General features: G+C 35.6%; 1 protein-coding gene across 1 annotated transcript in view; it reads left to right on the top strand.

The window, feature by feature from the left end:
• TMTC2 (transmembrane O-mannosyltransferase targeting cadherins 2) overlaps nt 1–26,929 on the top strand; it is a 239,156-nt gene extending 212,227 nt beyond the window's left edge. Inside the window, exons 11-12 of the mRNA XM_030959447.1 lie at nt 1,678–1,741; nt 23,685–26,929. Coding sequence (XP_030815307.1) covers nt 1,678–1,741; nt 23,685–23,864 — 244 coding nt within the window. The 3' untranslated portion in view covers nt 23,865–26,929. The remainder of the gene's footprint in view (nt 1–1,677; nt 1,742–23,684) is intronic.
• Nucleotides 26,930–27,201: the final 272 nt, after the last annotated feature.

Below are 27,201 nucleotides of genomic sequence, written 5' to 3'. Positions count from 1 at the left end.
AGCTCTGTAACATGTTTCATTTTACAGTGCTTTGCTGTAAATCCTGAAATTCCTGAGTATAAGTTTGTTATTTTTTGCAATCGTTTCAAGTGCTACTGGTGCCCAGCAGGAGTGATTCAAAAGCAGGTTGAATGAATATTTTTAGACATTCAATCATTTCTAACCACTGCAACCGCTGAGTCAATGATACATGTGCAAAGTAATTTAAAACAGTTAACAGGTATAAACCAGGTTCTTTTTAGCAAATTGCTGGTCATGAAGTGGTTTCAGCTTGCACAGGAATTACATTGGAAACTTCAAAGGGATTATCCTTTCTCCCTTTCTCCTCCCAAAACCAATAGCTGTAAAAATATGTTGTTTGGGATTAATTGCCTATCTATATATTATGTGGCTAATGTTTAAAATCTGGGTGGATAGAAACAAAATTAGAGCACAATCTGATTCCAAATCGTGTACAGGCTCATGTAATGAACAAAGTAAAACAAGTGCTCCGTTGATTGATACTTTTTAAAATAGTACCTGTTTGCAAAAGCAGGAAAAGAAGGAAAAAAAAACCTCAAACAGCGCACCCTACAGTCTTATCCTTGTTTTCTGTTTCCATTTTGTATCACAGAAATGCAGCTCTAATCACATAAAAAACACAAATATGCTGAAGATCTCCTGTCTTAAGTCTCCTGTGAAAGGACTTAACACTATGATTCATAGGAAAATAGCAAATAACTGTAGCAGAAGATAAGTAGCCCACTTGAGAGTCCTGCTGGGCTGTTCTTACAGATTTGCCATTTTTCCCTTGATGTGTATGTGATCAACTGATATTCATTGGATTAATGGCCAAAATGGATAGTCAAGGGGAAATTAAGAAGGTGGAGACAAAAGGACAAGAGAGGAATTTGAGAGAAGTGATAAAAAGGGCCTGTTGAGACAAAAACATATTTGGATTTGTTTGGCAACATACTGCATTTTTATTTGAAGACATTAAACTAAAAACTCAGGAAAAGAAGCTAAACTAAGAGGAGCATGTAGATGCTGACAGTAGTAGTAAGGAGAAGAAAAAGTGTTGAGCTAATACTGTTTCAGATACCCAGAAACTCATCTTATTCTCTTGGAATAGGAGATTTATATTTATATGCCTGCTCAGAATTATGTGAATAAATGTTAAAATCAGAACTCTTTTCTGAATTAATTCCCTCAATCATGGAAACCTAGTTTTTAGAAAACTTCACGTTCCCTGACATTTTTCCTTTATTTACTGGAATTATAGTGGTTTTGGGAGGGCACAAAGCGAGAAACTACATTGTGTTATAATATACAGTTTCAGAATTTAAGTATGTCTGATAACAAAAAATGAGCCACATTTTCTTTTGGTGAAGACTGGTATGTCTCTGTTTTTGCCTGAGATAAGTGTTCAGCCTTCTGTATTTCTTTCCATTATGTACAAATATCATTGCCTAACTAAAAAGAAAATGAAGTAAGCAAAGAGGATTTGTACTAATGGACATCCTGAACTATAAGAGAACTTCTAGATTTACATATTTTGTGCATTTGTTAGGGTAATATCCTTAAACAGCAGGGAGTAGTTGCAGTGTTTAGTTTTTTAGCTATGCTTCTTTAGGTATGGTTTCATTTTAACACAAGAAAAATGAGGTGTAATTGTGTTGTTCTTTTCCATCCTGATAGACAAGCCAGTCTTAATGAAGAGGCTGAGAAGTATTATGAAATGGCAGCAGGATTAAGACCTAATGTAAGTACCTTCTTAATGATATCCAGTACATAAGTTGATGAACATGCTACGGTGCTGAACCTTTGTGTTTAGGAGAATTTCTTGCTGGAGCATTTGATGTCTCAGCCTGTGTTATATATGTTCTTTTAGTAGTTAATTGTTGGGTATTCAGATGAGGCTGTTCATTTGTCAAACTAATGACTGCACTTTCAATTTGCCTCTGTGAAGTGGTCTAGCCATAAGTCTTGGCCAACATACTTGGAAAAGACTTCTAGATTTAGATTTATTTATCTATGTTTAAATGTGTTGATTTTGGAACGCTTTTCCAATTCCATCTCTTCACTAGTAAAAGAGAATGAAAGGCTATCCTGTGAAGCCACATTTTAAGGAATTTTTAATAATACGTTTGTGCATTTTCTTCTGTCATGAACTTCTGGCAAACGTAAAGATGTTTATCTCTGATGTAGTTGTATATTGGCAAAGAAATACTTATTGTTTGAGCAGATATGTATAGGAGTAACTGACATGCCTTTTAAGAAGGGAAGCTCATTTCCAATTTTCATTGCATCAGGAATTAAAGAAATAAAATACTTTTTACTTACCATTTTTTACTTAATATTACATTTCTTTTCAATTACCTTCACATTTTGAGGAAAAAATTATGAATATAAATGGGGCAGAATTTATTTTAGCTACATAACACTTTGTCTATGCAATAAATCAAATCTAGGAAAATTTCTGTCACAGAAGTCCATAGTGCCAAATTCGAGGATACAAGTCAGCAAATGTAGTTAAAAAAAAGGAAAAACCCAAGTCTGAAAAAAAAAATACTTAAAAGAAATTTCAGAGCTAAGAATAAAAAGCAGCAACAAAATATAATAAAAAACCCCATAATAATATTCGTATGAAATTACAGATTTTTCATACTGTCTCTTAAGAATTATCAAAAAGCTACTTATTTCATTACTTCATACTTTGTGAAATAACAATAAAGACTTTATGATTCATAATGCTTGCATAGTGCAAGACTCTTTTGCCTTTTTTTCTGAGAGGATACCTTAATGTTTAAAGTATTTCCTCAGCTGTCTGCAAATTGGTACAGTTTTTCTTTTCTGTGCTTCATTGTATGCTCAAAATGCTTCTCAGAAACTAAGAAATAAGTTTATTGTGTATAACCCTATATCAATATGGTTATATATTTGAGGTTTCTCAGAGAGCTTTGGAGTGACTGACAGCAAGCTTGTAGCAATAGTGCTCTAAAGGTTAGGTGTTTCTGGTTATTGATGACAAGTTTTACATGTTATGACCAAAGTATCCTTTTTGAAGAATAAGATTATCAAAACACTTTATTGTAGAAACTTTCTTCTAACTTTGATTAGTATAAGTAAAAATCTAATAGGTACTGGTGTTCAGCTATCTTCAAAAGATGGTTATACTTTCATATTCTAGGTGATAGTTTATTTTTCTAGCTAAACATGGTGTGCATATGGTTTACAACTTTTAAAGAATATTTTATTGGTGCAGAGTGGGAAACTTGTATCCATTTTCACAGCCATTATCAACTTTCTGATGAATTTACAGGAATATGTCTCAAAAATGTGAACAAAACCACAAATAGTCATACATATTTTTCTTATTGTTATTAACTCTCAAATTTGCCATACTAGTTTCAGACTGGGAGGAAACGAAGCCACTTGAGGAGTCTTACTTGGTAGTAAGCAATTAAATGCATACACGGCAAGACAGAAGCTCCCAATCTTTCCAAAGGAAAAGGGAATGAAAAAAATTGAAGGACTGTGTACTTGATGGCTGCATCTGTGCCAATAAATTAAATGTGCCTAGAACGATTCTCTAGTGGTGATTGAACCAGCTGCTTTGAGTGTATCCAGGTATTGTCCTAGAGACTGCAGTGGTCCAGTCCAGAGCTGCGTAGAAGCCGTACTCACAGCATAAAAATGCCCACAGTTGATTTTGGTATTTTGTATGTGGCCTGTGTATCCTCTCCCTGTCTTATGAATATGAAAGATCAGCAAAATTATCTGAGTCAAGATGATAGCAAAATATCCTTAAAAAGAACCAGTACTTGAAGGATCTTTGGTTGGGGTTTTGTTTTGGTTTTTTTTGTATCCATCACTAATGGTCTAGAAACATTTCTTGACAGAAAATTCAAACTACTAGATATATTCATGTGATTTAATATGCAGATTTCTACCATTCCATGTATGTAAACACATACGTATATGTATGCTTGTGTGCATCTGTTTAGCTGCTAGTAGGTGTGTCCCCAAATTGCCTCTCAGTAAGAATACTGTGACACCATTGAAGTCTCATTCTGTGCAGTGGATCAGCCTTATTACTAGTACAATTAAGTGCTCAACAGGTCTGCTTAAGAAGGGTCTTTCTTCTGATGCTTTAAACAGTACTGTTTGGTATGAGTGAATTATGGAACAGCATCCCGAGTAAACTGGGACTCTGCTTTTTTTCAGTATGACCTTTTTCCTTTGGCTCCCCAGCCACTTGGCCATATCCCAAGTTGAAGATCCATTTCTTTGTTATCAATTTCTTTCTTTCACTGTGCCAAGATAATTAAATTATCACTTTATTTTTTAGAATAACTTTAGACCAATGCCTAGCTCCTGAGAGATTTTCATCTAGCCCAGCCTGAAACAAAACTCAGATTTCCGCTCTCTTGCATCTGTTCCTTTGCAAAGATAACATATTGTATATAAAATATCTCTAATATTGCTACTACAGGATACAGTCCTTAAGAGCAATAAGAGATTTTAAACAAGTAAACAAGTCTTTTAGTGATTGTTAGTGAATTTTTTATGCTTGTTTAGCTATCATAACACAGTTTTGTTCTCAGCATTCTATCTTCCTTTTGCATCTCTTTCTTTGGTTTCTCAGCCACTCTTGTTGCTTTTGGAATGAAGCAATACTCTGCACAACAATTCCTCATCTGCTCCCTAATGTATAAACCCTTTGGATCCAGAAACTGCACTGCTGAGCTTTTCTACACCCATGTCCAGTTTAAATGGCCATCTGATTTACTACTTTCAGAGATACTTAATTGGCTATTTTAGTGCTTTTTCCAGACAGCAGTCTCCACTCTTGCATTTGTCTCCTAGACAAACCCTTTTATTTCAGTGTCTCAAAATGGGAGAACAGCAGTGAGCACCAATGTGCCTGCATGTCTGAGTCACATTCTCATTCAACTAATCCATTTTAGAAAAGTTGTGACTAAGGCAGCTAAAAACATTGCCAGAAACACAGTATTCAGTTACAGAAAATGTAACTTCTCTGAAACTTGCAGGCTATTGTTTTTAAGAAACCAAGCATAAAAAGATTTTATTTTTGCAATATTGGCGATGATTCATTCATCACTGAACTAATTCTGAAAGGTCTGAGAATACTGTTTATTTTTTTCATTACAAGCCTTATTGCAATGAATGAAGTATTTGCAAGAAAAATATACTTGGCAAAGGAATGACTGAATACAACAAAGGCGTGTTAGAATGTATATCCATGTCTTGAATGCCATCCTTGCTTTTGGATACACATTATGTTTGCAGATGGTAAAAGAATTAAAACACTTTGATACAATAGCTGCACCGGCTGAAAAGGAGCTTGGATGCAAATTAAAAACAAGTCTGGCTGTATTAGTGTTTGAGATATAGACCTAGCTGTTTTCTTAATAATGTTCACAATTAGCCATTTCCAGACAGATTTCAGAAGAGCAGTATTTTCTGTAGAACACACTGCTACTTTGAAGATGGGAACAATTTGTCTTTAACTTTACTAAAGAAGCAAGCATTCTCAAAGTTATGTCTATTTTAGCTTTCAGAGTCAACTTCCCCTGGACAGCCAAGAGTTGTAGAGGAATCCAGGAAGCAGTTCAGAAAACAAACCTACTTTTATTTGCAATCAATTATTTCTTACAGGACTGTCTTTTCTTCCTTCAACTATGTAGGTAGCCTACAGAGATTAGCCTCCCTAGCCCCTTGATCTTTATGAATGATTTCCAGAAAATACGTTACTGCATTGTGTGCTGTACCATGATCAACACAAAATAATTTTAGAGCTTTCTCAGTGAGAAACACATTTGTTCTAGCAGTGTTGCCTTGAATGTACATTAATCACATTAGTCTAATTTTATTAAATTCAGTTGCATGAAGAAATGAAACCATAAGTTTCTTGGACATTTATACAGTAATTATTCTGAGTGTGAGAATTGCTGAAGAAAAGGTGTATTCAGGGATGATTTCTGGGTGCCCTACATACTGTAATCTTCACAAACCAGGAAAGTGTTTTAACAAGTCATTAGGCACTCTAAAATGTGAGCTGTATGCTTGCTTTGCTGTGGGAAAAATCAGGCATCTGTCTTTAAATTGCCATTCTTTACAGGCATGTGAGATACCAAATTAAGCTTCAGCCTTTGTTCAACTTTTAAGATATCATTAGAGCTGCATTTCTAATTTTTTAAGTCTGAACCTGAAGCAGCCAGTCATTAAAAAGCTGCTCTAGAACCCCCACATATGGCCAATGGCTTTTGAGAAGAAAGGGCACTTTGAAGTGTGACCTCAAGAGTATTAAATGAAAGAGAGCTCACCAGAGCCTTAAGACTTTGAGCCACCACCTTGAGCTGATTGGCTTAGGAGCATTCCTCAAGGAGGTGTCGTGACCTGTAAGTCACTACCATCCCAACCACATATTAGTGCTGCTTGCAGTCTGGAGCTCATGACAGCTTTAAGCCCCATGTCATCAGCACATTGTCAGATACAGCTGTTTCCACTCTACCACTTCAAAAGGGCTTGATTAAATGTCTTACTGTAACAACATACATAAAGACACACACGGAGAGCGAGGGGGAAAGGAAAAATGTACCTATAAGCAAAATAAATACAATTTGCACTAGATGGTTTAATCATGATGTGGGGGACTAAACCATTTCTTGACTTGAAGGGCTTATGTAATCAGTTAACACAATATCATATTAAAAAACAGTTTCTACCAGTGCTTCTTTAATTTTTTTTTTCCCAATACTGGAGTACAGATTTCATGCCAAAGGCTTCAGGCTTGCAATAAGCTCTACCTCAAGCTGTCTAACTGGTGAAAGAAGAATGCTAGTGATTTCCACATAATTGACTGTAATTTCATAGGCACCTTAGAGATAACATGCTTTCGCTGCCTTCTTTAAGTGTTCATAATTCATGGGGTTTATTCATGGCAAGACTTCTAAAAGAAAATACTTCCACTAGTACATACATCTTTAAAAAAATAAATATAGCATTTTTGTCTTGAAACATCAATAATCAAGATCTACTTTATTATATATTTTTTTCCTTCAATGTTTCTGTGCTAAATTTTCCTGTTTGATTTTCTCATGAACATTCAGTAATTGCCTCTCATAGCTTTACCGGGTTTGGAGTAATTGTGAGGCGAAAAAGCTTAAATGCATTTTGCCAGCTTTGTTAAGGACATGTCCTGTTGTTGCCAGGGAGAATTTTCATACTTTTTTAAGAGCTTCTGCTATGCTAAATCTACTGATGATGCCACTAATGGATGGTTTAACAGTGATTCTTGCATTGTCTGCTGCTGATCCTCAGGTGACAGAAAAACTGGCTACACTAGATCCAATGTCACAGCCACACTGCTCCAGGGATACAGCAGATCCCTCACCAGCAATGTATCTGTTGCTCCTGCAGCTGTTTTGAGCAGGTCTACCTAGTCCCTGTTATTCAAATGTAACTGGGGTGCCTTGCCGTCCATACTCCTGGTTTCTGGACCGTAGTACAGATAAAGCTGACATAATTCCCTAGAGAAACAGTATATATATGGTTTTAACACCATGTATTATTGTCAGTTAAACATGACAATTTACAGCTGCATATCCTTGTTTTAAAATGTTATTCTGCCTGTTTACTTCTTCATTCAAAATAATGAACACATGGTAATATTTTAGCTTTATCTACTGGTGATATAGCATGACCACAGAGCTGTATTTTTAAGTACAGCTGATCCATCTGTTTAGTTGTCTGCCTGTACTAAAAGTGGAGCAGAAAGAGTTTCTACTGACTGCCTGTGTGCCCTCTGAGATGCTCCCAGCTTCTCCTGCCCTGTGTCAGGGCTGCACATCTTCCCACTACCAGCACCAGTTGCTGCTAAGCCTGGCATTGTTTAAGGCTTCCTCTCAAGTGTGCCAAACTTTCTGCTTCAATAATATGAATGGCTGTGGATTCCTTCCAGCCCAGCAGTGCTCTTGGCTTCCTGAAAATGCCTCCTTTCTTTGCTCCTGTTAAAGGTGTGAGGAAAAAGAAAACTTCCCAAGATCCAGTTCTTCTTATCTTCCTGCTAAAGACTGAACCAATTGTTACAGGGCGTGTAGGACTTTCAGGCACTAAAACAGGTACTATGGCTTCCTAATAAGAAGAAAAGGTATGAGTGATGAGAACTGTATTTCCAGATAACATGTTTTTAATTTTTTTTTAGTTTGAATTCAGACAGATACAGGGGTGGGGTGCTTAGGCATGGATTAGCTCTGCTGGGAGAGGAGATAGTGGAACCTCCTTATTGAAAAGAGGACATCACTCTCTGATCTCAAAAGGTCAAGAGAGTCCTTTCTTGGTTACTATAAATTGGTTAGACTGTCCCTGTTGAAACACCATGAAAAAATGACTCTGAGATTTGATATCAGAATATCTGTGACGTTTTTCAGTGTGTATAGTGCAAGGGTGACCTAGCTTAAAGGTTGTGCAGAAGAGAAAAATTCAAGAGAATTAACTGAATGCAAGATTCCCTTCATTTCAGGTACGAAGACTCTTCAGTATTTGCACAGAAATGGCCATATTTCCCCATGTAAAGAGTTTATCCAGGCACAAAGTCTCTCTGCTCCTCCTGAGCTTTGTAAAATCTTATTAGTCCCCAACTCAATTTTCTTTTGTTTTTGTTTTGCTTCGCCCCTTTCAGGTCCTTCTTGTCTGAGGCTGAATACAGGGCAGATACATTATTTACATCCAGCTATTTGGGAAAAAACAATGTTTATTCTTTTGAACAAAACTATTTCTTTCTGTATTTGCAATTATATTTGTTCACGGCCCTCCAAAATATTTTTATTACACATTTGGGGTGGTTGTTGTGCACAATTGTCAGCTTCAAGACAGGCTTCTGTGTTGCTCTGAATCTTAAAGTATTCCTGCTTCAGCAGAGATTAGTGTCTCCCACCTTAAAAAAAATACAACAGAAGAAAGAAAAAACCTCATGTAGTGTTTTCCATCCCTGTGACCTCCATCAAGGGACAAAGAAAGAATACAGGCTACTCGAATGGGGATATTTACCTGTACCTGAAATACAATATCAGAATGAGTTATATAATTTGAAAACCGATTTACTCAGATGTGGAAAACACCGAATTTCCTTTGGGAAATACATGAGAATATTTATTGCCTTACTGCAGAAAATTGTACTTGTGTTTTCTCCTGCATTGTACCAGCTCTGTAAAAGCAAAGATTAATGTGCTTTTGGGCAATTATAGAATACTTAAATCTAGTTCTCAATATTGTGATCCATCTTTGTGTAAGATGCAGAGGAACAAGGTGGAAATCCTGTCATTACAGCTCTCATTTTCACTTTTGTGAGAGCTATGTTATGGGGAGTTTATTTGTACTCTCCTGATTATACAAGCAGTTAAACACATAAATGTCTAAGATCAAATGGTTTTCTCAGTGTAATTTGTGAGCTTTGAAATTGAATTAAAATGTGTTTAAGTTGCTGTTTATTTCCCATCTAGAATAATTTGTTGTACATTGATATTCTAATCGATACAGAGCTATTTTGTCTGTGCAAGTTCTAAATGACTGAAATGAAAATACATTCATTCAAGTTTTTTTTGCTTATACAGATATTGCATTGCAATACCACCATTGACTTGTTTATAGTTGCTTGTTTCTCCTGCATATGTGAGATAAATTGAACTCTGTATGTTCTGATTTTATGTGGAAGTATGCAAACACCCATGAGCTGTCCTTAGCTTAAAGTTCTCCAAGCAGTAAGCTGCACACCCAGAAACACTTAGCAAAGTAAGCCAGAAGTTCATTGTTATGGTAATTCAGAGTGTTTTTAATTTCATTTTTAGCTATAAAAATGTTTACATATTTCCCATAAATATTAGTCCTTCTACAGTCTAATTATTGATGTAATGTATTTTCCAAGTCTTTCGACTTCATGAACAGTGAAATGTATAGACATGCTTTTACTAAAAGGGGAAACAAATGTTGGAAATAGGCATCTCTATACTAACTCTCCTTTTCTAATTTATTTAACCTTTAGAACTCCATTAAATAATCAATTACTCTTACCAAGAAATGTTGAAATGGTAATTTTGTGCTAAGGATGTAGTCTGGGAGAAGGAAACACTGATAATTCATATGCTATTTACTTAGGACACAGGGTATACCAGCTTTTCAGTATGTCTGATGGCAATTGCTTGTGTGCTTGCTAATAAAGTCTTTTCTTCACACAAAAATAAAAGTAAAAGAAAAAAGTACCCCAGGGCTTTTTGGTTAATGCAGCCATTTTCCATTGTAGACTCTGTTGCCCATAGGTTCAAAATGTTATGTGACTAAATCTCCAAAAAATAGAAAGACCATGTCTTCACAAAAATCATGCATGTTTATTGTTGATTTAGTATGTTTCTCAAGAAGTTAATCAGGGAAGTATTAATTTATAGATTCTCTCTGGGCATCTACCCATGGTCTTCCAGTACCATTAGGTGATGTAATCCTTGGATAGTTCATAAATTCTCCAAAGTGAAGGCATTCTCATACCAAATAATACTTGAGTTATTTCATTGTCAAGACTTTGATTCAGAAATTTTGTAGGACTGCACCTCAGTTAACTTGAAATGGAAATCTCGCATTATTTTTAATATGTATTTTCATCATGCCAGTCTTTATCTCATGTAGTCTTTATCTCATGTATAGATATGTTCAGCCCACCATCAAAAATGCTTAAAGAGAAAAAAAGATGTAAAGTCAGGTAGGCCTGTCCCTTGGAGTGCAGATTTGTTTCATCTATCATTTTTGTGTTTTTCTTCCACATCTTAGTAGGCAGATATTCTTTTTTTCCTGTGCTTACTCTTCAAGAATGAAAAGAACTGCACAATGTTTGTGTTTGTACTCAGCTGTGATGTTAATTTACTGAATAATTTGAAAATTAGGCTTTTGAAACTAATTAATAAGAAGCTAAATAGTCTAGATCTGTACTATTGAGTTAAATAAAACAAATCGTTATGCTTTGAGATGATGAGAGGTAGTAGTTTGTGAAGATGCTGAAATTGTGGAATTGAAGATGGTGTATCATGGGTAGATTTATGCACTTGATTGTGATTTACAGTCTGATAGTAATATGGCAGGGGATACTGTGCTGCCTACATCCGCTCCTGGAGAGAGCAAGATTGCCTTTGCCTGGTAAATTTGCCCTTGGTGTCAATCAGAAATAAAGTGCCATGAAATAGAGAACTCACACCAGCAGATTAGCATTTCAGAAATTAAACCATCTGTTTGAACTCAATTAAAAGGGAATCCAGCAAGGCTTTTCCTAATAGAATGTTCTAGTGGTGATTCTAGAAACAATGCAAGGGATTTATCACACAATTAGAACTCATAAGAATGTGAGTTTAATGCCCATTAAATAAACCCAGCAACTGTACATTCTCAATAGGATGTTTTGCAATAAATAACTTATTAATTTCCTTCCTAATCTGTATTTCTGATGTATTTCTCAATCTACGAATGATTTTTAGTTGTCTATTGACATATCCTACTAGATTTTTTTTCCCCCTACAAGTTCTGGAGAAAGTTTCTTTCTCATAAGATGGTTTTGCTGCAAGAGGTCTTCTCCCCCACCCTCCCACCCCTTTGGGTTGAATGTAATTTTGTGTATAGAGGAGAAATGCCCTGTAGTGAGGCTGGTTTTGGTCTGAGATCTGCCTGAGAAGAACTGTACTTATGCAGACTGCTAAGAAGGGGATGGGTGGCAGGTGTCTGTATGAAAAAATTTGCTTTGAATTTGGTTTTAAAAGTAACTTCAGTATCAGTTTGAACACATTTTTGCTTCAGAAAGTTAGTCCGGAGATCAAATGCCTGCAAATGAGAAAGTTCAATGGGGAGGAGATGGAGAGTTGCTTGTTTCCCCCAAGGAACAGTCCCTTTTTGAAACTGTCTGAACCCCACTGTTTATTGGCTACCTCTTCATTTTGCATTCCTGATTCTGTTTACCACCGTTAGTTTTACTGGAGAGCAAATGTGCAATCCATTGTACCTACCCTATTGAAATGTCTCCCATACAATGAACAGCTTTATTACTAGGCTGAAGAAGTTTTACTAATTCTTCAGGTGTTCCAGGAAGGATTGTCTTCCTTAACAATAAATAACTTTAATCTGGCATTATGGTTTGTAACAGTGCCAGTTGCCTCAACATCTGTCTGCCTGAAGCTCATTGCAAACAATTACAGCATGAAAGAAAATATAAACTTCTTTCAATAAAGCAGCAACAATAAATAAAATCTACAATAAAACCCCTAGATTAAATTCCATAGGAAGATTTGCTGTGTGTCTCTTAGATTCTATGGAGGTGAATGATACATATATTAATGGTGGAGTTATTTGGTGGAGTTTTATTGCAACTCAGTAGTTCTACTTCATTTTATCACATTCTGACTGCATTTAAATGCACTTAAAATTACCAGACATGTTCTGTCCTTCTTTAAAAAAATCCATGATCCTTCATTAATTCTACTTGGAAAATTCTATTCAGATAGCTACATTGCTAGAGTTTTTTGCTGACTAGTTCACAAGTTGAATGTTTTACCCATAACAGAGGAAGAAGGTGCTCTCTGAGCAGAGATTATGGAAATTGCACAGGAAACAAACTTTTTGGTTTGGGCGGAAAAATGAGCTTGAACAGAAAGTTCACTGGTAGAACCCTAAGTTCTCTGGGATCCTGTGGTGTTCATATAGAATGAGTGATAGGTGTAGTAAAATTGAGGCAAAATAATCTAAGTCATCAACTACAAAATTGTTAGCAATTCTGCTGGCTCTGGATTATACTTTGCCCCAGCCACAGAGGGCTTTATCGGGTCCAGTTTGGAGCAAGCATCCGTTTTCACTGAATTTCAGAGGCAGGAATTGAACTTTGAATTCTTGGTGCTAGTCTTGCAACTATTAATTGTTCTATTGTGCCTTTAGAAGTAATTAATTTAATGCTTTTACAAAAAGAAAATATTGTTCAAATTGTTGCTTCATGTGTCCATTTTTTAAAACTTTAGTTTGACAAATACAGAAAACTTCTGTTAAACAACATTTGTCAGCATATATCACGTGCAGTCTTTTAGAGTAGAATGTCCAATTTACCACTGAACATGCCCTGCTATTATTGATATTAATTGCTGTAAACACATGTGTCATCATTCAGATGTGGTAAATAAGGCTACCCTAGCTGCAAGTAATTTTGGTTTTTTAGAAGTCACAACCTTGTAAAAGCCTACTGAGCAATTAGTAGTCTTACTATTAATGATCAAAAGACAAAATTTTAGAAACTGCAGCCCTGAAATCTTTAAGCTGTAAGAATAAAAATTAAATCCGTGCACTTACTGTGGAAGTTAATAATTTTAATATGTACTGTGCATTTAATTGCTAAATACTGTACAGGGGACACCTGCAAGTTACTGGCTGCCAAAAAGTAAGGCATGAATTTTTATGAATTACACAGAACACTGTAATTCAGCATTTTGCAAACGACCTCTAGTATGTGCCTCTCTTCTCAGCTGCTCTCATAATTCTGTGTGTAAAAATCAAACTCAAGACAAGTTTGGGCGTAAGCTTATTGCATTAGGTAAAAAGCATGGAAACGATAGGAGCCAGATGAAAAAGGACAAAGAGAAGAAAAACATGCAATGCCTCAAAAAATCCTAGTGTTTTCTTTTCTGTAATACTCTAAGACCACCCTTTGTCTGTGGAATGTCTTCATAATGATTGTGCAGGATGGAAGCCTTAAAAAAATTAACAAGATTATTGTTCTTTGTGCTCAGAGCACGTATGTCAAGTTGCATAATGGTTTATACAATGTGCCTATGTATTTTGACTATAAATACATAAATAGTTTGGGAAAACATACAGTTATACCAATATTAATCTAGTTCTCAAGCATTTAATTCAGTTGTCAGCCAAAGGCACAAAGGCTTGCTGGAAATTTAATGTTCAACTGAACATTTGAGTCAAAATATTGGAAATCTCATTACATTGAGATTCCCCTAACTAGAACCTAGTTAAATTTTCAAGGCTAGAAATTAACATTACTTCTTTCTGAAGCTGCAGTTGTTGCTGCAGTCTATTTGACTCGAAAATAGGACTCTAATGTAATATGCCTGTCACAAGCATTTGGAAAATCTTACAACCTTCTCTGTGTATCAATGTCTTTGATGAGTATCTGGGCAGAAATAAGTGGATAATGCATTCATTTTCAACAGTCATTTTTATTTTCTAATGACACTTTATTTGATTGGAAAAGTAAACATGTTTTAATGCTAATAGTGTGAATATAATTGTGATTAAAAATTCTGATGATCTGTGTATTAGACTTTTCTCTGAAGATTAGTCAGTTTTGATTGTGTTAGTGTGGACAGCTATTCTAATCAGCCCTGCATGTGAGCTGCTGGGGTGAAGTACATTATATTTTTTTTAACTTTTTACATTTCTTTAAAATTAAAAGTGGGCTTTGTCTTTAGGCAACAACACAAAGCCCTTTGATTTTCTGTTTTCCAAGGTTTAGAAAGAAAATGCAGGTAAAAATACATTTACTCACAGATTGATTTTCATTTTAATAAACTTACTTTGTTTTAATAGGACAGAATTCTGTTAGTGAAAGATTTTGAGCAATTTCTATTTGTCATTACAATAGTACAGATGACATTTCTGTTCACCAGGTTTTTCATTTTTCTGAAGTACAGACTTCCTACTTAGTATGTGGCATATTTGTGCTGGATAAGGTAAATAAGTTGTTAAGTGTTTTATAACATAATCACAACTATATATTAAAATCATCAAATTGAAGACAGTTGGATTTCTATAAACAAAATTCAAGTGATTTGGATTTTTTGTTTTAAATGGAATCCTAAAGTGTGAGGAAAACTGAAGATTATTCTATCCTATACTGATGACAGCATTTAAACTGGAAAGCAAAGAAGTTTAATTAGAAACACTTTGAGGTCTGGAAAATGTTCCTTTTTTTTTTTTTTTAATACAACCATAATATGAAATGCTCATAACGTATGTTCCTCTTTAGCTTTTATTGTGGTAATACAAGTATGTTATCTAAAAATGTCCATCACAGTTTCCATATAAACTGAGTGATTACTAGGAGGCTTCTTAAGCATAAACCAAAGCTGTTGATGCATGACCATTGGGAAAAAATGTCAAGATACACGGAAATTACAAGTGTAAGTACATTTTTGTGGGATGTTTTCAGCTGTTGTTAGAGTCCACAGCCTTTAAAGTGTTTTAACACATGCTTTTGTTAACTTGCTGCTCTGTAAACTGGCGTACCCTGAACTTACATAAAGGCCAATGGTATCTAGTTTTTCTGCATCAAGATGTAGCATGTATCCATATATGGTTGCTTGGTTTTGGATAACTATGTTTATAATATGCTGAGCAATCTTGGAGGGTTGAGATGAACAAGATGTTGAGGGGAAAAAAAATCTCCACTGGCTGGAGAACATTGATAGTAAAATGTCCCCTATTGATGTGGTAATTTGAGAAACAAAGTAGACTGCTTGATGCTTCCTTCCTGTGCCAAGTCTAGAACTCTTCCCTGACTCACAGCTGTGGGTTTACTTAATGATGCTGATGTCTCAATCCAGAAGCAAACTGAGTAATTTCATGGTATACTTGTGGATGAAAACTCGCACATCTGTCGCCAATAAATAGGAAAAAAATGGTGAGAAACCCTTCCTTCTCTTTTTAATTTCTGGCTTTAAATGTACGTATCATGTAGTTTGCAATTTGAGATAGGAAAGTCTCCAGTGTTTCAAAATACACAAGGTTAGATGCATACAATTTCCATATATATCCTCCTTTCACCAGGTGGGTTAAAGTGTCATCTGCTTTAGATGTCCAGATGGGAGTATCCAAGTCTAAAAGAAAAAAAAACTAAAAAAAAATATGCATGACCTAATGTTTTTGTAGTATCATCAGCTGTTATGGGTGAGCAGGTATTAAATGATTCTGGTTTTCTAGCTTATTAGCATACACCTAATTCCCATTCAGCAAACAAAACCAAACCCCACAAACAAACAAACAAACCCAAACCCACACAAGACAAGAAACAAACAAACCCTTATCAATATTATTCTTTTAGGCTGCAAACTGTTGACATCCTACCTGTGCATTTACCCAGAACAAACTGCATGAGACAGACCATCATACTTGGAGAGACAATTCCATGTACCCATAGAGATGGCTGCACCACCTAAGAGCCTTTAGTTCACCTTTTCTAAGGCTGCACCAGGGCACAGAGCACCAACAAACTGCTCTTAGTTTACCTCTGCTATTTGTGAGAGGATCCCTCTGGTCTGTTGTACTTGGACAGACTTTATTTTCTTCTATATGGGTTTGTAATCTAAACATTTGCATAATCGTCATGAGTTTTAGAACTTGCTGTCTCTCCATGAAAAAAGAGAATAAAACCCCAAAACACACACACACAAAAAACCAACCAAAAACCAAACACCCAAAACACCACTAGATTGACCTTTAGGCAATCAGCATTTTATTGCTCTGTTTGTGGTCAAAGAAGAGAAATGGGATATTTTATATCCCTACTAAACTCCTCCCCATTAGCCAATGGCCTGGGTATAGAAAACTTCAGGCTCTGTTCATTTCTGTGCCCTTTTTGGCAACAGAAATAAACAGAATTTGGACCATTCACAGTATTTAACAGTCTGATTCTTTAGGTACAGTTCCTCAGAGCACAATGATTAAAGTCAACAGAGAAGCCATTCTGTGAACTTGTGAAATAAAGTCATGGCCTAAAAATACAGAAAGTCTGATGAACAGACCTGTCTGTCACTCTTCATGTTTTGTGTACACTTCAAGGTTATTGGGAAATATCTTCACAGCAAGATTTCAAAGCATTGTAACTAATCTGCGTATATTCAAGTTTGTGGACATTTTATAAGATAGCTGAATGTTTAAGAAGCATTTCAGTGGAGTTTTGTTCACATTCTAGAATAGTTGTTCATTTACAGTTGCAGCCCATCCCTGCACTGCTGCCACAACCAAATCTCAGGCATCAGCTACTGCCTTTCACAGTCAATCTCTGACACATGAAAGCATTAGTAGTGACATGCTGTGTTTTGTTAAAAATAACAAGCTATTGAACAGAGCCATCATTTTAAATAATTCCATAAAAATGTTTCTAGAAAAATCACACATATGAATTAAGAGTTTAGCTGGCTTTTCTTAATCACTGTAATATATGGTACAAATCCAGCTAATCTTCATGAGGTGTGAGGACTGTACCACTGAATATGAAATACACAATTATATAGTGCAAGATTCCAGCAGGTGCCCCTCCACTGGTACAAATTAGAGACCACAGTTTGAAGACCTCCTTTCAGGCGTTTCTCAAGATTCAGAAGCTGGTTAAGATACTGGTTTGATGGTAAAGAGTCATCAGGATTTCAGTCAGAAGACAAAAAAAAGCAATTTACCTGAAGAAGGTGACAAAGAACTGCACCAGATCCATGGTAGTATTGTGCTGTGAGAAGGCAATCTGCAAATAAAACAGAAGTAAATTACAACATTTTCAGACTCAACAGCTCTTTTTAGGCGAGGGCTTTATGGCTCCATGGATGATTACTTTCAAGTGTAATTTCAGTCTAGTCTGCACACACCTGCATTTATGATAAAGTGAGATGAGCAACTAATTCCCATATCCTTGCTGGTATCAAAACACAAACAATGGAATATAATACTTCTACTGAAATAAACTTAATAGAAATATCCACGTAGTATGAAGAATAAAAATAATATGAAAAAAATTAGGAAATCATGTTGTTATAAATTGTCTTGTTTATAATGAACTGTTTTAACCAACACCATCTTCCATTTTTATAAAACACTGAAACAAGGTTTTAGAGAAGACAAACAACATATAGAGATTAAAATCCATGAATTTAAATATTTAAATTGTATAATATTAAAATTAATGTATATGTTAATTTAATTTTTATAAAAGATAAATCCGGTGCATAATAAAAGAGTTTCAAAGCAAATTACTTTAAAGACAAAGTAAAAAATATTCTTTAGGGCTACATTTTTATAGCCTCAACAGAACATGCATTAGCATGACTGTTGTAAAACTGCCATGAAACACAACTGTCATGAAGTGCCGTGAAGCACGATTGTTATAAAACTGCCGTAAGGCGCGACGGCCGGAAAGCGCGACTGTTGTAAAACTGGCTGTAAAGCGCAACTGTCGTAAAACTGTCGTAAAAGGGCTGTCGGAAAGCACGACTGTCGTAAAAGCGGCCATAAAGTGCTACTGTCGTAAAAGGTGCCGTAAAGCGCGACTGTCGTAAACCGTGGCCGTAAAACACGACTGTCGTAAAAGCTGCCGTAAAGCACGACTGTCGTAAACTGTGACGTAAAGCGCGACTGCCGTAAAGAGTGTTGTAAAGCGTGACTGTCGTAAAAGGTGTCATAAAGCGCGACTGTTGTAAAACTGCCGTGAAAGGACTGTTGTAAAACTGTCATAAAAGGTGACGTAAAGCACGACTGTTGTGAAACTGCCGTAAAGCGCGACTGAGGTACTTAACTTTTGTAGAGGTTCTTAACTTTTGTAGAGCTCCATTTTAAGAGCTTGCAAAGATGCTGATTTTTTTGTTTATTTTGCAGCAGAACTGAATGTTTTGCTGTCTGGTTTGATGACACCAGAACTCCCTTTCAACTTTGAATTTGAGCTTTTTTATTCTGTCTGATCCATACTACTTTGCAGTACATCCTGTCATCTTGATCCAGAGTGTTTTTTGCACCAAACTATCAGTACCTAGACAATTGACTTTTGTTATCTTAGCCAGCTTACGGGAGATCAGTGTCTTAGTTGTGGTTCATGTTCTGTTTGTGACAAAATACCAGAGACAGCATATGCAAAATGCAGTTCTTGGAGTGTAGAGAACCAGGTGGAAACATGAGTCTCTCTCCATTTGCTGCTTGGTTTATCTGAGAACACCAGATCACTCTGATAAAAATGTCTGCTTCCATGAGCCACTGGTGATTTTGTGTGAAGTGTTGTCAATGGAGAGTAAGATGCAGTTGGCGGCAATTGGCATGTTCCTCCCCTGCTTTTCCTTCCACCAGTGGTAAAAGTTCAAGAGAAAATTCTTGCTAGCACTGCAGAAGGATAAAAAAGGACATGAGAGCAGATTACTTAGTGGCCACTGATCAGATGCAGCAGTCCAGCATGATTTTCTCTCATGCCTAGTGAGCCATTCTAGACCTAATATTCTGCTGTTTGACTACTCAGTCATTGTACCACCTATGTGTCTTCAGTTATCAAAGAGAAATATTTGAGTTCTTCACCCCTTTTAAACTCGAAGTACTGGCATGAAATATTCATTTGTGATTGATGTTTTGTTCCCTTCTTTAACTCAAAAGAAACCCTTTAGAGTGTCCTTAATTGCACTTTTTAAAAACAATGCACAGCCTCTGTGTTTCTGGTAGGTTGGTCACACTTATTATAGTATTCATTCAACTGTCCTGGGGTTGTTTTGGAGCATCTACAGTATCAGACACAGCAGTAATTCCTTAAGAGCAAGATGGATTTTGGCAACATCTTTTCAGTGACTCTTTGAAATGGGTAATTGAGAAGCACCTTACACTTCTGATTCTACTGAGGTAAAAATTGCCATAATTTCCTTAGAAGTACCCCAGCACCAACAAAATTATCTTTCATCTCAAAATCTACTGCCCTGATCTCTGTGGGGTTGAGCAGAGAAGGTCATCTGTAAGCAGAGCTTTGAGGAAAACAGTTTCGGAATTTCCTTGCTTGTGTTCGGACTGGCTTTTCTTTTTCATACTCCTCTACCATGCAAAACATATATTTGTGCCAGATTAAGTGTTTGTGTATTCGTTCCTCTCTCCTTAACTTGACCATGTAGGAGTAAAATTGTCTTTTTGTATTTGGGACTGTACTTCTGCTATGGCATTTGCTGTATGTGTAACCAAAGATGGTAAACAAGAAGGCAGTTCATCTTCTATGTCATTAAGGTTGATTCTGTTTGGGGATTCAATACTGTATATGGTTACAGCAGTGTAATCCTGAAATACTACTCAGAATTATTTTGGATTATTTGAAGATTTTATAGTTCTCTAATTTTAGAGAGGACTTTTTGATAAGATTTTTGCATGGCCCAGTGATCTCCTTTAATTTTGGTACTTAAAGGAAAATCTGAAAAAATTGTCATCAATGTAAACCAAAACCACCTCAGGCAACTAAATGCTTGCCTTGTGTTATTTCATTATTCATTAACTAATCTGTTACTCCTTTTCCCTCCTCCCCATGAGCACCTTCCTCCACTGCCCCCAAAAAACCACTAAGGAAACAAGCACACCATGGTAAAATGCTAATAATGGGAATAATTCCAAATAGACCATAAAAGACAGCATTTATAACCTCAGTAGAAATGCCAGTCAGCTATTTTTGATGTAAAGTATCTGTCTCCAGAAGGAAATGAAGGCAGGCCTGTTTCTCCTTTCAAGTCTCTGAAGTAGTAGGTGGTGTCATTTGTTATACAGTGCTACAAGTCCCGTGTTATTGCAGTGGTAGCTGCTGCCTTTGTTAACGTACTGAGAAGTTTTATCAGCTGTCTTTAATAAAAGACAATCTATGTGAAGCAAAACTACAGCAAATGTCTCTTGCTGTCTTATCCTCTGACCATCCTTTTTTAATGCCAAAGAGCAATGCCACTGATGAAGAATCTTGCAGATGTGCAAAATTCTTGTGACTGTTACAATAAACCGTAAATATTGGGGTAACTGATATCCTAGAAAGTTAGGGAACAGTCTTTCCAAAATCCTGTGCACTTTCTTATTTGAAATGTAAAGGAGCTGGAATGAACTGTCAGTTCATACCTGGAATTATTTATCAGTTCACATTTTCCATGGATACCTTTGTGTAGAACATTAATGGCCTAGAATTTGTTAGGCCTGCAGGAAATCAAAAATGATTTGTAGAAGTAGGAAAATTTCAGTTAAAAGGCATGCAGTTTGTTCATTTTATTTGTTTCTGTTGCTTGCTCTTGTGAAATTATGTATCAAATTAAAGACATGATGGTAGAAGAGTTTCTTAGGCATATAGTCTTACATATATGATGTTCTTGATTAGTCCCATACACTGACCATATTTTCAGGAGGGTATGGAGGAAATGGGGAGGAATTCTGGAAGCCATATGAGACAACTGAGTTATTTCCTGCGCAGTAAGTTTTGGGAATGCTGTAGAATTAGCCCTGAGCACATTTAAACATGTGTCTTATTGCTATGAGTTTTTAAGATATTTTTAGTCCTTATCCGTTGTAAGCTTTATCTCGGTGCAAACACGCACATAGTTATAATTCAAGTGAGATGACAGCTCTGTGTCAGTAACTTTAGGAAAGTTTTTTCGTTCATGAACTCTCATTAAACAAAGAAATAGGATGACTAGAGGGAATGGACATTCCTACTCATGATTTGAGAAAATTCTCTCAAACAAGCTGAAGTCTAATAATGAAATAGATATGGGGGTATTTAGACAGTCATCAATGTACATGTGAGCTGATTTCCAAGTGTTCTTCGCTTTAATAACATCAGTTAGCACCCAGAACATCTGCAATTAAGGAGTATATTGTTTCATTACAAAACAGTATGCAAGACTGGCACTTCAAAGATGGAGCTATGAAAATATGGCTGCCAATATGAGTTACTTGTAGCATAAATTACATTTCAGGGGCCTACTTTCCCTTCTTTTGAAGAGTATTGAACTGATAAAACTATATAAAACCCAGCTGGCATTTCTTGTTTGTTTGATTCACAGTAGAATGACTTACAGAAGGTGGAAAAAATCTGTCAGGGTAAGGCAAGAAAAAGCAAATCTAAAAATTACATCTTCAGATTCCTCTTCCTTAGCATTGTGATGTTTACAATAAGGAGAGCTGAACTAATTTTGTTTTGCTTAATTTTGAAACTCTGTAAGCCATTTGTTCTGAAAATTTGATGCATTGCAGTTCTTTATGAGACTTTGTGATGTGTGTATTAGTAGGTTAAAAGAAGCAAGAAGAAAGCTGAAAAAATATGAATATATAGTATGAGAATATAAAGCATTGGAATTATCTGAACAACATTTCCACTTCAAAATTCAGGTTTTGGACATAAGAATTATAGGGATTTTGTTGGAGCTTGATTCAAAAGGATAAGAGTAATAAGTTTTACTTTGTAGTGGAGAGGCTTGGAACAAAGGAACAAAGGAAATCATCATAATGATTTCCTATGGCCACATCAGTCTGGGAGACCAACTATAGTACATATTTTATTGGCCTTCTACCTAACGTATTGTCATACAATCATCAAATGGTTTGGGTTGGAAGGGACCTTGAAGATCATCAATTCCGACCTTCCTGTCATGAGTAGGGACACCTGGACCAGGCTGCTCAGAACTCTCTCAAACCTAGCCTTGAACACTTCCACAGCTTCTCCAGGCAACCTGTTCCAGTGTCTAACCACTCTCCTGAAGTTATTGTCACTGGAGAGCTCCTAAAGCACACCAACACACCCTCACAGTAGTCTGAACTTGATATGCCATTCACATTTTGAGTATTATTTCCAGCAGAACACTGATGAGTGGTGGCTTGAAACACTTATCCTCTGAGGCAAAACTATGTGACTTTGAAAGTGAGTTTTCCTAAAGCTCACTGAAACTGAGGCTGACCTGAGGGTGAGAACCATAGTGAACTTTGTGTGGTATTTTTTCCCCATTTTTCTTTAAAATGCAAAGCACTGGCTTGACAAATGCCTTTACTGTGCTCTCACTAGGATGCGAATACCTTTGGTGCTTGCCAAAAGGTAGGTTAGACTCTTCAGCTTCATAAATGTGCTTTTCTGCCCTTGTAATATTTGTTAATTCCAGTGACCAGGCATGCTATTATCATCAAGAACCTATTATTTCATAATGGAATAACCTAGAGATGAAAAAAATAAAAACAAGCTAAGCATTTTGTCTTAGCTAAACATGAAAAAAATTCTAGTAACATAAGCTTTTAAATTTATTTGTTACAAGATTTAAACATTTTTGTTATTAAAATAGCATTTTTCCACCACTGTTAATTTTATTCAATCATTCATTAAGGAATAATTGCCACAACCTGAATCTAAATGGATATCCTAGAACGCCTGGACATCCTTAGAGTCTGAGAGCAGGCTATATTTCTTACCAGTTACAATTAAGACAAAGAGAAGAAAAGGATAAGTTCCAATTATTATTGTGTTAATTATTCCCAATGATTATAAACTCTTTATTGGCAAGGGGTTTGATTAAAATTAAATTCTTGTTGCTAATTCACTCTTGGATTACTTTAATTTTCTCTTGGAACCTGTGTTATGCCAACAGTACCACATTTAAAGCTTTTTGAGTTCTGTGTTTTCTCATTAAAGAGAAGTCTTATGTCTGTAAACACTAGAGCTTGACCTGTTTAAAGCACAAACTACACAGCAGCTGTTCAGAAACTTTTTCTTACTATCTGTATTTGCTTAAATTACTAAATTACTTCCATGAAAAATCAGCAAACATAAGGGAGTAATTTAAGTAGAAGAAGATTGTCTAAAAAGAAAAATTGAAAATATTTGTAATATTTCTCCTTCTTTTTTTTATTGGTACCAGTATCCAGCTGCCCTAATGAATCTTGGAGCCATTCTCCATCTGAATGGCAAACTGAAAGAGGCTGAAGAAAACTACCTCCTTGCTCTTCAACTTAAACCTGATGATGTCATCACCCAGTCCAATCTTCGCAAATTGTGGAATATCATGGAGAAACAAGGTTTGAAAACATCCAAAACATGATGATGAAAACTCTGAACTACTTTTCTTTAAAGTGATTAAACCCAAGAACTTGAACTTCCACAGAGTTGTCAGGTCAGAGAACTTGCTGGACTTGACTGCAAGGATCCGAGGTCCTAATTGCTGCTAGGAGAAGCTATTCTGCTAGAGAAATAGAAAAAGGGAGACTTTGAGGGATTCATGAAGAACTTGTTAAACAGCAAATATATTTGGAACAATGGCACGTGAGAGAAATTGTTTCAGTATATTTGATAAATAATTGCAAATCCCATGTTGCTTACTTTTGGGTGGGTACTTGAAATGTATGCTGTCATAGAAATATGAAGGGAAAATCACACAGTATACACTAAGCCATATGGGAGTTAAAGTGGTAATAGTAGGTCAAAGTATTTTGCTGATACTGTGACTCATTAAAAAGTGTACTAAATCCAGTGTGTTTGCAGTTTGTCTTAATGCTGCTGTATCTCACTTTTGAACCACTTGCTAGCCAATTTCACAGCTTATATGGCCCATTTTTTTCAAACCTGTCACATCATTAGATGACAGCATTGCAAGTTGTTTACTGAGAATATGTCTGTTACTTTAGCTTGTTAACTAATAGTGCAGTTTTCTTGAGATACACAGTCAAATTTCTGTGAGGTAGACAGAATGACCAAGGAGCTGTCTGTATTGTACATCAGATGTAGTATGTAGGCTGGTAAAAAAAAAAGACCAGAGGTGTGATTTAGTAATACAAGCAAGAGGGATGTTGGCCCTGATACCAAATCAGTGTGGTCAGACTGTGATCTTAGAAAAAAATAATTGATATAATAGAATAATGTGTTTGACTTTCTTTACTTTGCAATCAGATAAATCCAACTTTAAATTGGACTCTGCATATTATGTTTTCACAATTACTAATTAAAATGGGATTTGAAAATATTAGTGGGTAAGCTAAAATGAGACTTCATGAGCAACTCAGAGAAAAGGGAATGTTATGCATTGATGAGGCTAGCAAATAACTGAAGGGACTCGATTCGATCATGCTTAAAATAGTGTAGATTGAGAGGAATCAGTAATGGTGGTTGCCAGTTACTTTTCATATTGTTGATGTTTTAAACAAACCCATTCAGATTCTAACCAAATATTAGCATTCCGTTTGTATTCTGACACATGCTAGCAGCAGAGCTGTCGAATATCTAAATACGCTTTTGGTGAGGTTCAATTTATTTCTGTTTCAGAATGATTTAGCCTCATTACTGTTTTAGTCTTCAGATCTTAAATGTAAAAATAATTTATTTTAAATCGAAGTATATGAAGCTTTAGTAATTCTTTTTCCAGGCCATTTGTTAACTGCTTTTTTTCTTTGGAATAAGTATTATTGTTTGTAAGAAAATTTACTATTTCATTTAATGGCCCTTTGGTATCTGCTTCAGTATTCCTTTCATAGTGATAGATAAAGTGGTAGAGCACCTTGAACTGAAGCTTCTTCAGGATCTTCTGTTAAAAAATCTTTATTACTGAAAAAGGGTTTGGGGTTTTTAGTTTACGTATTCCTTTTTAACTGTTGAGCATCATTCCAACAAAAATGTAGAGAAGAACGCCTTGCTGTATTTATTTATTTATTACTTGACTGCAGCAATGTTACCTGCCATTAACACAATAGTCTCTAAGTGTTGCTATTTCCTTTATTTGGTTTTATTTACATTTGTTTTGTGATTATTGTATATACCAAATGGGAAAGGGAGCACTTGAGTTATACTCTACCTTCTTGGTCATTCTACCCTTACACTTGGATTTTAAATCTGTAATGAAATAGATTGGGGAATAGCTGTTTCAAAGTCAGTATAGTAGAAAAACTGTAGTTATGTGTATTTCCTTTTTTTTCCTCTTGCTCACTAAAATACCGTAAGTTGCTGAGTTTACAACTGGCCCACCAGAAGGGCCAGAGGGGCAAGATTGTTTGGTTTTGTGGAGTGTGTCAAGTTTTTCTCAAATAATGTTCTTGCTGGAAAAGCAAAACTGAAGGATCAAAAGTTGAATTTCTACTTGATTGTTGAAACCAGTGTTAGAATACAATGGTAGCTTGAACTTATTCTCCTGCTTTACTGACTTTCTGGGAAAAGATATAGAAATAGATAGTAACTGTAACTGAGCTTGGTATAGAACTGTGGTATCCTGCAGCTTTATTTGCTCAACAGCCATCAAACTTTGATGGCTTCTTGGTCTTAATCATTCACCAGGTTATTTGTCTCCTTCAACTTGTACTTATTCTTGTTTGGTAATTTTTATTCATTGCACAAAAAGGGGGAAGAGGGGAGCACTCCTGTGATACGGTGTCATGCTTTCATTGATAACTGGCTTTGTTTGTTTCTTTAAAAAAAAAAAAAACAACAAAAGAAAAGGAAAAGAAAAAAGGACTACCATAAATTTACCAAGAATGTCCCTGAATACATTTTTTAATATAGGTCTGGGCTTGATAACTTTCTTCTTTTGGGATAAATTTAAAACATGTTTAAAATATGTCTCTCTGCTCAGGGATTTGTGGTGGATTATTGCAGACAGTGCTGAAAAACAGAAAAAGAAAAAAAAGAGCACAAGACAAGTTTACTAAATTAAAATTTTATTTTTTGAAAAACTGTTATTTGTATAAATTATCAGATTTGTAGGCTTTCCTTTTTGTAGAAATAATTGTTAATGTGCCAGATAAAATAATTTCAATTTTGTTTTCAATAATAAAGCATTGATAACTAATACCCTGTGTATTCCTTTGTGTTACTGTAACAGCACTTTGAGTTTTTTAATTGTTCTAATTTAATGAGTAATCTTGATTATTTTATGTATGGGAGAACTGGATAGTGTAAGTAAAATACAACCTGTCACATTTGGCTTTCTTCTAAACTGTATTGGAATTAGACTTCAGTGGAGATTTTCAAAAAGGTTCCCTGAAAGCATTTTTTAATATTTATACTCACTAAATCTAGCCAAAGGGATATGATAACTATCATATTTGATTATTGACTCTAAACTCGGTAGGAATAAAAGCTGATTAATGTATTTACAAAATACTTTTATATTACCATACAAACATGATGTCCGTAAAAATGTTAAAATGTAATTGGTTACAAAAGCTGAATAGAAGTTTCTGCCTATGTACAAGGTCTTTTGCATGTATGAGGTCACCTTTTCCTCATTCTGTGAAGTCATATGGTAAGTTTCAAATCTTCTGCCTTCCTGTGCAGAGATGTTATGAATTGACATGGTTCTTTTGCCTTTTGGCTGTTTTTTAATCTTGTATGGACAGAACCTTCTAAGCTCAGTGCAGCACTAATATTCTTATATCTACCTTGTTCTGTTGCAT

The sequence above is a fragment of the Camarhynchus parvulus genome, chromosome 1A (genome assembly GCF_901933205.1).
Source record: "Camarhynchus parvulus chromosome 1A, STF_HiC, whole genome shotgun sequence".
In the NCBI taxonomy this organism is placed as follows: domain Eukaryota; kingdom Metazoa; phylum Chordata; class Aves; order Passeriformes; family Thraupidae; genus Camarhynchus; species Camarhynchus parvulus.
This window is presented reverse-complemented; position numbering and strand designations above follow the sequence as displayed.